General features: G+C 41.1%; 1 protein-coding gene across 6 annotated transcripts in view; it reads right to left on the bottom strand.

Annotated features, from left to right (window-relative positions):
• Nucleotides 1-2885: 2885 nt before the first annotated feature.
• Nucleotides 2886-14333, bottom strand: part of LOC137268921 (myogenesis-regulating glycosidase-like) — a 92498-nt gene continuing 81050 nt past the window's right edge. For 4 of the 6 annotated variants that reach the window (XM_067803530.1, XM_067803531.1, XM_067803529.1 and 1 more), the window contains one exon: nucleotides 4711-7028. In XM_067803530.1, the coding sequence (XP_067659631.1) occupies nucleotides 4997-7015 (2019 nt within the window). In that variant the 5' untranslated portion in view covers nucleotides 7016-7028 and the 3' untranslated portion in view covers nucleotides 4711-4996. Of the gene's footprint in view, nucleotides 7029-14333 lie in introns of all 6 variants that reach the window. The other 2 variants (XM_067803527.1, XM_067803528.1) reach the window with 2 other exon arrangements.

Below are 14333 nucleotides of genomic sequence, written 5' to 3' on the forward strand. Positions count from 1 at the left end.
GTTCAAATGATCAATGGTACTGCGATTTTTCCTGAAACCACACTGAATATTTGTGATAAGATTATTGGTTTCAAGATACCAAACTAATCTATTATTCACCATGCGTTCTATGGTTTTACAGACACAGCTAGTGAGAGATATCGGTCTGTAATTCGACGGATCTGTATGATCCTTGCCAGGTTTTGGTATTGGAACTACAATGGCATTACGCCACGAAGGAGGAAATTTTCCAGACGTCCATATTTTGTCAAATATATCTAAAAGTGTGACCAGACATGGTTCAGGCAAATGTTTCAGTAGCTGATAATGAATATTGTCATCACCTGCTGCAGTGTCATGAGCTTGGTCAAGAGCTGTATATAACTCATGTAATGAGAAAACTTCATTATAATCTTCACCATTATTTGATTCAAAATTAAGTTTTTTCTTTTCCTGTTGTTTCTGATATTTCTTAAACTCTGGGATATAATTTGCCGATGAAGAATTTTTGGCAAGTGTTTCGCCAAGTTTATTTGCAATATGAAACTTGTCAGTAATTAAATCATCACCATCTTTGAGATGGTGAACTGAAGATTTTGAACCTTTACCTTTAATTCTTTGAACCATGTTCCATACCTTGGACATTGTCGTGCGCGAATTAATCCTGGAAACGTAGTTCCTCCAAGATTGCCGTTTGTTTTGTTTGAAGGTACGACGGGTTTTCGCATTGAGGATTTTAAATTTATTCGAGTTGTGGACAGTTGGATGATGACGGACATAATTTTCCGCCTTTTTCCTCGCTTTTCTGGCTTGCCTACAATCGGAATTGAACCATGGTTTCCGCACATGTGGAGCAGTAGAAGACCTTGGTATACACTCATCAGCTATTTCATTTAAAGTGTCAGAAAAAAGCCGAATAGGATCAGTTACATCACTGAAACAATGCAGCCGTAGTTTAGATGTGCATAAGGTTTTATATAACGACCAGTCTGCCTTGGAAATATTCCATCTTGTATAAGATGGAGAATCAGATGGATTAATTGCTGATAAGATAGTTGGAAAGTGGTCACTTCCACAGAGGTCATTGTGGACTGACCACTCAAATTCATTTAGTAGAGAAGGGTCTGCAAGAGACAGATCCAGAGAAGAGTAGGTGCCAGTTGCAGGGTGCAGATAAGTGCTTGAATCATCATTGTATATACACAAATCATTATTGGCTATAAAGTCTTCCAGTATTTTACCTTTAGAGTTTGTATTTATACCACCCCAAATCGGGTTATGGCCATTGAGATCACCCATTATAATACAAGGTTTAGGAAGCTGGTCATAGAGAGCTTGAAGATCAGACTGCTGGAGTGCTGAAGAAGGTGAAATATGTAAAGAGCATAGTGTAAAGGTAACGTTAAGAGTTAGTCTCACTGCAACAGCTTGGAGACTAGTTGTGAGTGTTACAGGACTATGGATAACATCCTGTTTTACAAGAATTGAAGACCTTCCAGTGGCCCTATCACCTGGAGGTGAAAAACAATTATATGCAATGAACTGACGTAAATCAAAAGTGTCTGTCTGCTTCAGATAGGTTTCCTGGAGACAGAAAGCCGATGGTGCAAAATCCTGGACAAGTAGCTGTAACTCGCTGCAATTGGTCCTTAGGCCTCTACAGTTCCACTGTACAATATTTTTGGAATGGATTATCGTTTGGGCGGGTTGATTGGGGATCTACCCCGCACTTTTTTTGAGGGCGACAAGCTGTGCGCCCTTGATTCGACGTTTTCGGACACGTCCATGTCCTCAAGTGATCCGTATTTGTTATAAAGTTTAATTCTGTTTTCAGACCCTTTTGGGGCTCTGCCACTTTGCTTTTTTTAAAGAATCAGGCATAGGTTTAGTTTTTCCTTTAGGAATTTGTTGGACATTTGACAAAGATTAAGACTTTGCAGGTAGCTGTGATGATGAATCATGATCCGAAGCTGACCTTGATTGACTTTGCGACATGCGCAGAAGTAGCTCAGTGGTCTGAGTGGAAATAGCGGGTGATAAAACCTCTGGGGAATCAGTGTGCACCCAAGTCAAGTTTGTTTGAGCAGCTGAAGAAGATTTAGAAGCCTTAGAGGATGGTTCAGATGATGGTTTTGTTTTAGAAGCATATGTTTCTAGTGGGTCGCATCTTTGAACAAGTTGTTTCGCTTCGGCAAAGCTGATATTTTGAGTAAATTTTATTTTGTTTATTTCCATCTGGTACTTCCAAATCGGACACTCTTTTGAAAAAGACGATCTTCTGTTGTGTGGGTCTTCTCACCGCAGTGCACACACACAACAGACAATGTGCAGGAATTTACACCGTGACCATACTTTTGACACTTGAAACATCTGAGTGGATTAGGAATAAAAGTTTCCACTTTGATGTGACAGTAGCCAGCCTTTATTGATTTTGGAGCCGTTGGAGTGGAAAATGAAAATAAATAGTTTTTGGTTTGTTGGATCTGGTTGTTTCTTCGGGTTGTGAAACGTTTGACAAATAACACACCTTGGTCCTTCATCTCATTGGCAATGTCAATTTCCAGCATATCAGCAAATTGTCTATCACGGTCGCTCACAATACCCTTACTAGTGTTAAGAGTACGGTGAGGAGAGACTGACACTGGAATGCCTACAAAAGATTTTGTTGAAAGGAGATTGGTTGCCTGTTGCCTCCTACTGCACTCCACAAGCAAAGAACCTGTTCGTAAACGTCTAACGTTTCTAACATCACCTGCAATGCCCTGTATGCCTTTTGATACCGCAAAAGGGTTCAGCTTTAACGGAGTGTTGTCAGTGGTCTCAATTACAATAAACCGTGGCCAGTAGTCAATGGATGCGGACAGTCCTTGGTCTTCAACATCAGGATCAGTAGTATCAAGAGGACGTTTTGTTTTTTTTTAGGGGAGTTTCGTAAGCCATGGTAAGTATATATTGTTTCATCATCCGAGCTCCCCACCCGCCACGGAGTATCACAAGGACAATGCTAAAAGCAGGCGGGTTTCCTGCCTGCAGCACCAAGGATACCCGGATGATATACTCAAGCAGAATAATACAAAAGTAATTATTCCATTTGATTGGCCCATGAGCCACTGCCCTCTGGACATAGGACTCTGGGCAAGTTACGAAATTGGAATTGTACAATCGAAATACAAATGAATCGTCATGAAGCCAAGACAAAAAATTCAATATTTTCTCAAATTTGTGAAACAACATTTACATGTACAGGGCTTGGCGTGACCAGCCGATTGGTTGAACCGGGCCCATTCAACCACCCGTCTAGGTGAATTCAGGGCCAAAGTGGTGTGTTGAGCAATAGGAGCAATGGTTCTGCTTCCATGCTCTCAACCACCAGGATCCCTTCCTCCACTGACACAGGGCCGCAACCCACGGCAAACGGGTTGGTGGACCAAATATACCCCCGGGTCCACTACGGGGGTGTCGGCGAGCTCTTGGCGTTACCCAGCACCCACCACGAGGATGTGGCTCGCCACGGGTGCCAGACAGTACTTAACTTTGGCACAGAAATGGGAGGCAGTTGGCATGGTTAATGGTGGAAGCTCATTACGACATGTTGCAACAACTTTTCACAAGTCTGTTAGCGTGATATCCAGACATTGGAATCTCTACAGAGCGACTGGTGACGTCAAAATGCGGCGTGATCGGGAACGGAAAAAGAAAAGAAAAAAGACAACCACCCCATGGGATGACCGGACCCTACGCCTTGTTGCTCTGCGAGACAGGTTCAAATTCTCCTCTAAAATCAGTACGGAATTCAAGTGAAGAACAAACGTCAGAATTTGTTCACGTACAGTGCGTCATCGTCTTAAATCGGCTGGTCTAAAAAGCCGCCGTCCATTGGTTGGAATCAACATAACTGAGCAACAAAAGCGCTTGAGACTGCAGTGGGCACGGAACCATGGAGGAAGAACCGTACGTCAATGGAGAAACACCGTGTTTGGTGATGAGAGCAGGTACACACTAGACCATAATGACGGTCGAATTCGAGTTTGGAGACGCTTTGGGGAACGTCACAGTGCCTGCAGCATAAAAAAGCATGGTCGTTATGGAGGGGGCTCTGTTATGGTTTGGGGCAGGTTTACCTTTAACCACAAAACTGATCTTGTGCGTGTTGATGGCAGGATAACAGGTGTACAATATCGTGACGGGATCTTGAACCCGATCGTGAACCCCTTTGCACGTACAGCAGGTCGAATGTTTGTTGGGACAGACTGAGGGCTGCAGGTGTCCGGGTGTTGCAATGGCCGTCTAAATGTCCTGAGCTTAACCCCATCGAACATCTTTGGGATGTTCTTGGCCGCAATGTTCGGGACAGACCTGTTCAACCCAACAATTTGGATGACCTTTTAATGGCTCTCCAGGAAGAATGGCGTAGAATTCCGATTGGTACCATCCGTACACTCATTCGCAGCATGCCACGACGATGCCAAGCAGTTCTCCTGAGACATCGGGGACACACCCGATATTGATTTTCATCACTTGACATAACCCTTCCATCTGTATGAACTTTCCTCTTACTGATTCAGATGTTAAAAGTCACAGCTATTTCATGCGTTCCCTTAAATTTTGTCATGATTACACACACACACACACACACACGCACATACAGACACACACATATATATATATGTTTCAACGTAAACCGTTGTTTTAAAAGACATGCGTAGTAGTTGAATAACAAATATCTATAATATATTTTGTTTATTTAAATCAGTTACATCATGCCATTGCATTTTGGAAGAAGCCTCTAAATTCTATGACATTGACCTGTGCAAGTTAAATTATTAGAATGAGTGTCAGACCAAGGTTCATAATGCGGATTCGAACCTGCGATGAGCGGATCTTGATACGACTATGGGACTTAATGATAATCGATTACACTCTCACACATCCGCAGGCATGTAAGTATGTACACCATAGCAACCCATTTGCTACAATCACAAAAAGGGCCAAATTTTCTAAGATACCAAGAACACCATTAAGTGTCTTTTTGTCTTTTGAAATGCGGGAGATCTTCTATTTTAGCTGGGTAATCCTTCAACCAAGTGGGTCCCTGCTTTTTATCGCCCGTTATCTGATCTACCCACAGCCCCCCAGGTAGATAAATGTCTCGGCAGTTAGCTCCCTTTTCCAGGACAGGAGCAACTAGAAGATCGTCCCCTAGTAAAAACTCAGAATCAGTCGTTAAGGCGATGTCATCTTCAGGGCTTATCCACCAAAGCGGTCGTATTATGGGACTACCTGTTTTAACACTCTCTTTCGCTAATGAAATGATTGTATCGGTATATTTTTCACGCATTTTCATTTGTGCCTTAGCTATTGTAACCACCTCATCGTCGTAAATCCAGGGTGCTATTGAAAACTGGACAGCTGGCAAGAAAGTATTCACCTCTAACCATCGTATGAAGAGTTCCCTTTCAGGATAGGCCCCTCCAGTGAAGTTGCCGTCATCTGGGTAGGCATTTCCACCAATCATATCGGGCAACACAAACGGGTAACCAAGGATACCGAATGTAAGGATGGTTGGAATGATAGTTTTAAGACCAGTATCATAACCCCAAGAAGACATCCTGTCAAAAAGGCGCACGAAAATAGGGTACTTTTGCGACGTCCACGCCACTCGTACTTCCTGGTGTCTGACCGCTGTGTCTGATTGATAGGCCAGATCTGCCCACAGGCGTGCATAGTTCTCAGGGTTAGGGTAGGACGTCTTAATCGAGTAGGACCTTGGGTAGAAGAGGGCTTCGCCGGCGTCAAATTTGAAGGAACTGACGTTCAATGACGTTCTGAGATTCTTCAGTCTGTCAAGGAATCTCAGTACGGCTTTGCTGTTTGTGACATCCAGCATTGCCGCTTCATCCCCGTTCCACCATTTCACCAAAGCTGGGACAGAACCGTCGGTTGTCATGACGAGATATTTCTCCCGTGCTCCTTCCATGTAAGCCTTGGAGTTGGTGTCCATGAAAGGATGCACCCACACAGTCACTCTGAATCCCATGTCGTTTAGTGTCCGTATCATTTTACCCGGATCTGGGAACTTTTTAATGTCGAATTCGTTGTCTCCATACAGAGGAGTCCAGTCGTCATCGATTTCGATTTGCGAAAAGGAAAAGCCATTTTCTTTGATGGTTTTTGCGAATTCCACCACAAGTGTTTCGTTGATGTCTTTATTAAACTGTGCCCATGTTGACCATACAGGAAACTTGAACATCCTCTCATCTGGAATGTTTTCTGGGCGGTCAATGTACAGCCTTGACATGGCGTCGTGAAGTATCTTGATATTTGGCGCTCGGCAGATGGTATAGTTGAGTTCGGGGAGAGCGTTGTTGTTGGTCATGTAGGGGTATCCTTGTGACTTGCTAACAAGGCATATATCCCCATCTCCAGATTGATTAATGCTGACGTACAGAGGAACGTCATTTCCTATACGTATACCTACACCGTTTGAACTGATGAAATACCGTTCCACGACTCCACCTATGTCTTTCTTATGAGTGAAGATGTCTGTTGACACAAAAGGCTGCAAGTCTAAATTCATCCCATTCAGCGGCCAGGGTTGTTGTATGTGTTGGAAGCCTCCGTACCATTGCGCCTTTGACAAACTGAAGCAATCCTTGAGCTCTTGTGACACGCTTCGTAGAGCTATTCTCCTCACGTCATAGCAGACGACATATTCGTCTTCGGTGCGCACTACCTGCATCTGTTGTCTCCCTAGCTGTTTGACGCAGAACGCTTTCGTATCTCCTCTGATTCCACAATCTCTGAAGTCGGAGCTGTCTTTGTCCAGTCCGACTTTGCCAACTAATGCGGGTTTCAAATGTGAAAATGAATCGTATACATGCAGAGTGTAATCAGTATCCAATGTCATGTCTTTTATTGCCCGGTCCATACATTTCCCTCCATAGTGTTTAAACCAAACACCTCCGTAGTAGGCTACGATGGCTCCGATAAGTGACACGGATAGGTAAAACGCCAGTGTACTGTCACGACCGGCCATGATTCAGCACAGCCTGAAAAGAGACGGAAACGTGATAGTCCAAGAGATAAGGCATGATTTTATTAACCTCAGAGGTCCAAAAGATTTGAACACTGATTCCCATCGGAAAATGTCTGAATTTTTAGAATATGTAAGTCTTATGGGTCAATGTTTAGCTAGATGGCGCTGAAATTATGACAAATTTTTCACACACTGCTCCACTGATGGAAACATTGATTTTTTTACATGAAACACAAAGACAGGGTGACACATTATATATTTATATATGAAAGCAAGTACACTTGGCTTTAATCAAAATATAATATTAAATAACGAATAAAATTTTGTTTTTGTCGTCTTATTAGTATTAAATATGAAAAACTTGCCCGTAGTCTTAAGCGGAACACCACATGTATTCGTTAAAACTTTGTGGTTGATTAATACTGACTGATACTGGAAGCTGCCAAAAGGTCTGCTTCACTCTCACCCGCCAACAAAACCACAGACAGGCCATGTAACTCGGTTGCAACAGCACCACAGCCAATCTGACGTGACGCATGTGAGAAATTTTCATTTAGTTGCATATAAAGTATATAACAAGTTCATCAATTTGTTGATTTCGACGTCAACAAAAACGAGCCGAATCGTTGCCGGGTTATGGTGTCACCATGCAAAGACTTCCACCGAACCCTGCAATTCGTGCTAAATGGGTTAGTTTGTGAGTGCGAAGGGAGCGTTGTGGTAGCCTGTGGTATATAATATATTGGATGGCTCAACCCTTGTCTCGCTTCCAAGATTACTACTTGTAGTAAATGATTGATGATGAAAAGAATTTTGTATGACAACTTATAACGAAACAAATTCTTTGGAAGCGAGGTGGTCGAAGTAGCAATAGAATTCTGTTTGCGGGAGAGGATTGTTCACTGTTGTATAAATGTCCTTTTAATTATGTTACGTTACGTTAAATTATATTGTTGTGCAGATTAAGATAGAAATGCAGCAGAGAAGGCAGAAGTTTAACAGCATCATTTTCCATGGCACCCTGGACATGCTCAGGGTTGTACCATGGATGGACCTCGGGGTCGAAGCCACAGGCATGGCGGAGACAACAGTAGAAGCAGCGAACCGTGCCATCATGTCTTTTAAGGTATGCTGTTTGTGGCAAGGAAGGGCATCGACTGACAAGGTGTTGGGCAGTCTCTGTACATTCATTGCATAATCGACATTTCATGAAAACATATCATGTATTGATAGACTTTGGCGACACTTTGATACGAATGTATATCTAAACTTAAGTACACGCATTACAGAATTCACGAAGTGACACGAATCTGAATTACTATAATGAATAACACTGCAGTTGAATCCCGCAAAATATTTATAGGCGTTCCTATATACTGAATGCAAATGAGGTTCATGTGGTTAGAGACGTGCGTGTATGATAACATTGCTCAGAGGTGCGTGACTCCATAAAGCAAGTGGTCCAATGATATAACGTCACATCTGTGTATTCAACACGTGTCACGGGACACACCTTTCAACAAGGACGTAACTACATATGCATTCTACAGGAGGCTGTTCAAGTATCGCATTATTGTAATCTGATTCAATGACTATGCGCACGTGTATCGATACTATGACTGATTTGAACTCAGAACTCTTTATTCTCAAGAAACCGCCACCGGCGGTAAGAGATAAACGTATATACATGTACTTAACATACAAGACAGGAGCTTACATGACAGTAAAATGTAAGAGAGCAATAATATTTCATTTCTTATATGCGTTAAACATATTATTCAGTAATCTAGAAAGGCCTTTAAGGTCGCTTATGCTAGTAGGAGACAAGACTTTCTTAAGAATGGACAAATTTGGGAATTCTAGGTATTTCGTGTTCAGAGACTGTTGTCACAGTTGGAAGAAAGATTCACATTTAAACAAATAGTGAAACTCGTCTCCAACAGCGTTTGATACTTAAAGCGGACACTGTCGGTCTTCACGTGGAATACCCAACCATCGGCCAGGCTCAATTGGTAATTTATGGTTAGATGTTCTAAACTTCAAAATTGGGTAGTATATAGTTTTTGGAAGAAGACGATATTTTTCTAAGATTGGTTGGGTTTTGAAAGATTTATAGTAATCCACCTTAGAACTTCAATCAACCTGAGACTTCCAATTTTGCAAGAACTGCGCTCTGTAGGTGTTTTCGACCACTGAGACAAGTCATGGCGTTGAGCATACAGACCGATTTAGAAACACGTGGGACAGGCCGCAGTTATCAAGGATATGTTTCATAAAACGTAACCAAGGAATTTTACTTGCATTGTCACAGATATGGTTAACACACTTACATGTAATCTGGGATGGTTTCCAATGTATGTTTACTTTAAATTTACATTTCTTACAGTAATGAAAGAACACATTCAGAGATTTTTGTAAATCATTTGGATTTTCACTGAACATGACGGCGTCATCTGCGTATAACAGATAAGAAGTCAATACCGTTTGCTTGCATTTCATATTTAAAACCATTACAGCTACTGTCAAAGAGATGTTGTTCAAGATCATTTAGGTATATGGAAAACAAAAGTTGGGACAGGTTTTCACCTTGTCGCACATAGTCGTAACACGGGACTTCATCTGATATAGCATTTCCAATTATTACCCTAGACTTTGTGTTATGATACATATTTTTATGAGTGTGAAAAATCTATCAAAGATCCCAGTTTTTGTTAGTGTATGTCACAACCCAATTCCCAGATTTTATCAAATACTTTAGAGAAGTCTACAAATACTGTATATAGTTTCTCTTAAGACAGTTTTAGTATTTGGATCATCATCATCAGATTGTCATAGGTTATAGGTTGTAGTTGGGATCCAGTTTACATCCTTTACTTTTATAGGCTGGCTTAACAACGCCGGTAAGCCACGAGTCCGGTAGAAAACCCGATGATAGTAGAAGGTTAAAATGTGCTATAAATAGAGGCATAAGTAGATAAATTTTGTCAATCAGAAAATCATTTTTGATTAAATCAACGCCTGTGTTTTATTCCTTTTTAATTGTTTTACCGCAATTTTTATTTCTTCTCGAGTGGGTGACTGGGTGAGTTTAGTTTTACGTCGCATTTAGTAACATTCCACCTATATGGTAGCAGTCTGTAAATAATCGAGTCTGGACCAGACAATCCAGTGACCAACAGCATGAACATCGATCTGCGCAAATGGGAACCAATGACATGTGTCAACCAAGTCAGCGAGCCTGACCACCTGATCCTGTTAGTCGTCTCTTGCGACAACCATAGTCGCCTTTTATGGCAAGCTGAAGGCCTATTTTACCCCGGGTCTATTTCTTCTCTGTTAAGGGTTTCAGTATCTCAGTCAGTTTGTCATCCAGATCAGCCTCTATTTGTTCGGATTCCTCACTTGTTCCAACAAAATGATTGTGGAAAGTGTCAACATCGGGGTTATTTTCAGTTTGTTTACCATGCTCTTTGTTATGCATTTTCCAGTACTCTCTAGGCGAGCTCTTCCTATACTTCTGGGATAGATTGTTGATTTGATGTTGATAGTTTGTATGTGTTTATCTAAACCTGTTTGTAGTTCTTGGACATTTGTCGAAAATGTGCTCTATCAATCGCTGAATTTGATTTTTTAACTTTAAATTTAGTTTTTTTGGAATAATTTTCTACTGTTCCGGGCATTCCTGGGCAAACCAGGGCTTATTTGTATATCTTGAATGTGTGGTTTTTAATTTTATATATTTCAATTCTCCAAATGTTGCACGGGCGGCGTCAATAAGCACATTACCGATATCACGGGTCATGCTGTTGATCATCTGTTCAATTACCCGTGATTCACGTGCGCGCTCAATCAGGTCACACGCCTTGCCTTCATTGATATTGTTATTGAATGTGGAGGATAAATCAGTGTCATACTTTTTCGGTTTTCTACTTTCAAATGGAATTCTGTCTGGATTACCTTTGTATTTGTTTGGATATCCGTGTGAGAAATTGTGGCCTTGAGAGAGAACCTTTCCGGGCAAATCACGTCAGCAAATAAGGGAGAGTAATCTAGAATTTCAAAATCTGTAAAACGTGATAAACAGAGGGGAGTACTTATATAGTCTGGTTCATAATTATTGAGAATTTTTCTTCTTACTTTGAGCTATCCTAACACCTCAGCTGATTCACTGATACTTAAAACTAAGTAATGGTATAAGGGGGGTAACTCATCTTGGCCTACTGAGTATAGTACAATTAGAGTTACCTCCCCTGAATTTGTAGCAGACGTCATTTTCCTCAGCACTGTCAACAATGTCTGCTGAAGATAAAAGAAGGTTGATTTTTGAGTTGTGTATTCAAGGAATTGATGATGTAAATACATTGGCAGAGAGAACAGGAACTCCTCTTTCTACTGTGTATAGGATTAGGAAGAATTTTAAAGAGGGAAAGGATTTTGGGCACCAGAAAGGAGCAGGGAGACCCAGAAAATTGGACTTCTCAGATCGCGTCCGGCTGGGAATTTTAGCGTCTAAAAAGCAAAGGGCAAGCATCTCCAACATCAGGTATGAAATGATAGAAAGGGGATCAACAGTTGTATCAAAATCTACAGTTAGAAGAAATTTGATTGATCTTGGATGGGAGAAAAAGACTGGAATTCCTTCTCCTCTCATGAAACAAGAACATAAAGACAGGCGTGTTGAGTGGTGTTTGGCACATGAAAACTTTGACTGGGAAAATGTGATTTTTACTGATGAAAGCTCAATATGGGTATATCCCAATAATATGAAAATATGGACAAAGTCTGCGTCAGCACCGTTGTATCGACGACCTAAATACAGCCCAAAGTTTCATGTATGGGGAGGGATATCCTTATTAGGAACGACCCTGCTGCGTGTGTTTGAGGGAAATCTGACAAGTCAACGCTACACTAACATATTAGATAATTTTCTCCTTCCAAGTGCACATGTGTTTTATGGAAATGACTGGATTTTGCAGCAAGATAATGCTCCTAAACACACCGCAAAACATGCCAAGCAGTGGTTTCAGGAGAAAAATGTGACTGCATTACCATTTCCTGCATTTAGTCCTGACTTAAATCCCATTGAGAACATTTGGGGGATGATGAAGGAATGTGTGAATCAAAAGGGGTTGACAAAAATTGAAGACATGAAGAGAGAAGTGGTCCGATACTGGGACAGCATAACTCACGAGACACTAACCTCTCTGATAGGAAGTATGCCTACCCGTCTTAGACTGTGCCGTGAAGCTCAAGGAGACTTGATAAAATATTAAATTGTTACCTACACAGCATGAAAAGGTCAGTTCACTTTCACAATACATTCAATTTTATCTGATTTGTTCTCGTTTAATAATATGAAATGCTTTAGCTATTCTCAATAATTTTGAACCATACTGTATAATAGTCAACTACAGATCTCTCTTTACACGTTGCCTTACCGACATTATGATCTTTTCCTAAACGACCATTACATGTTGATAAAATAAGGTAAATATTATTCCCTATATAAGAATACGCTCCACATAGAGCCTTACTTAACCAGTCTCCCATTGAAACAACGTGTTTGGTTACAAAACTGAGAACGTGTAATCACAGATTACCGATTGAAACCGGCAGAAAACAGACTATGTACAACCTGTAACCACAGCGCTATATGTGACGAATTTCATATTATCCTGTCATGCACAGCTCTAGAAGATGTAAGAAAACGTATTCTCCCTAGCTATTTTTGCAACAATCCCCATATTGATAAATTTATTTTCCTTATGAAATCTGACTATTATCCTTTAGTCAACAAATTGTCTTATTTAACTAAAATTGTATTATCCCTCTTCTATATTATGTTCATATGCATAATGGCCATAAGTGCACACTGTATCCATCCATCCATCCATGTATGTTCTCTATATCATTCTGCATGATTTATGAGAATAAAAAAATCTTGAATCTTGAATCACAAAAAAAAACAACAAAGACCACCTCCAAAACAAAGTCGTAAACAATGGAACACTGCTTGTGGCTTACGTCCCTGAACTGAACTGAACTGAACTTTATTTACACTCCGGCCGTTGTCTGCGGTACATGATGATTACAACACAATGTATTACTTAAATGCACTTGAAAAACATATAATTGTCATATATACCGAAGTCTCAACAGTCTGTTATAGTCAGTGTACACTCTCGGGTTTAACAGCCCACGTGTTATCGATTAAACCTGGGGAGGATAACGTGGAACTGAAACTGATATCTGAAACCGATAATATCTTCCTTGAAATATACCGAGAAATTCTGCAGTAGTTTTCCTCGGCGAACCACTCGCACGCAAAGTCGAAATCATGAAAGGGATAAAACTTTGGTGGGCCTAAGATTGCGTTATAAACACACAAAATGTTGTATAATAGGGTTGTAAAACCAAATACATACTGGAAGTCGCGGTGGCTGAGCGGGCTAGGCGGCTGACTTTGTGTGCTGGCGATTAGGTGCCTGACTCTGAGGGTGCGGGTTCGAATCCCGGATGGGACTCAACCGAAAAAAGTACTAGAATTTGTACTTTACTAAGAAAGTGAAATCCCAAATATGACATATGTTGCATTTGACTACTTTCTAAATGGCATCGTGTAATCCTAGCTTTCGGCCGTGGGAGCCGTGCCAATTTACACTCATCAGAGGGGTACACAAAGTACGTAGTCTAGACTACCAGTTGTCCGACTTTCATTTTGGAGGTCGTGGTGGCTGAGCGGGCTAGGCGGCTGACTTTGTGTGCTGGCGATTAGGTGCCTGACTCTGAGGGTGCGGGTTCGAATCCCGGATGGGACTCAACCGAAAAAAGTACTAGAATTTGTACTTTACTAAGAAAGTGAAATCCCAAATATGACATATGTTGCATTTGACCACTTTCTAAATGGCATCGTGTAATCCTAGAAGACCACCTGTTACGAAAAGTGAAACAAGTGAGACGAAAACGGAATCAAGTAACCAACAGATACATGGAACATGAGTAAAAACGAACATGTGATGTTAAGCATTTGGAACACGTGGAATCTTGCGGGCTTTACGAAACCTTTATGTACTTACCTCTTACCCGTGAATTCAGTTGTCAACATTTTGGTATGTATACGGTACAAACAACCCCGCGAGGCTCGCAAACCTCTTCACATTGTAAAGGCCAGGGTGATATTTAGATCTCCTCCCGGGAATCAATACCGCGATATTTTGTCACCATTTTCTATTTATTAATCGTGTCGTATGTATCCTGGGAACCCGGGAACAGCTCTGCAACTGTTACATTGAAAGCTTTCCGTGAAAAGAAATATATT

This window comes from Haliotis asinina, chromosome 16 (genome assembly GCF_037392515.1).
Source record: "Haliotis asinina isolate JCU_RB_2024 chromosome 16, JCU_Hal_asi_v2, whole genome shotgun sequence".
NCBI classification, from domain to species: Eukaryota; Metazoa; Mollusca; class Gastropoda; order Lepetellida; family Haliotidae; genus Haliotis; species Haliotis asinina.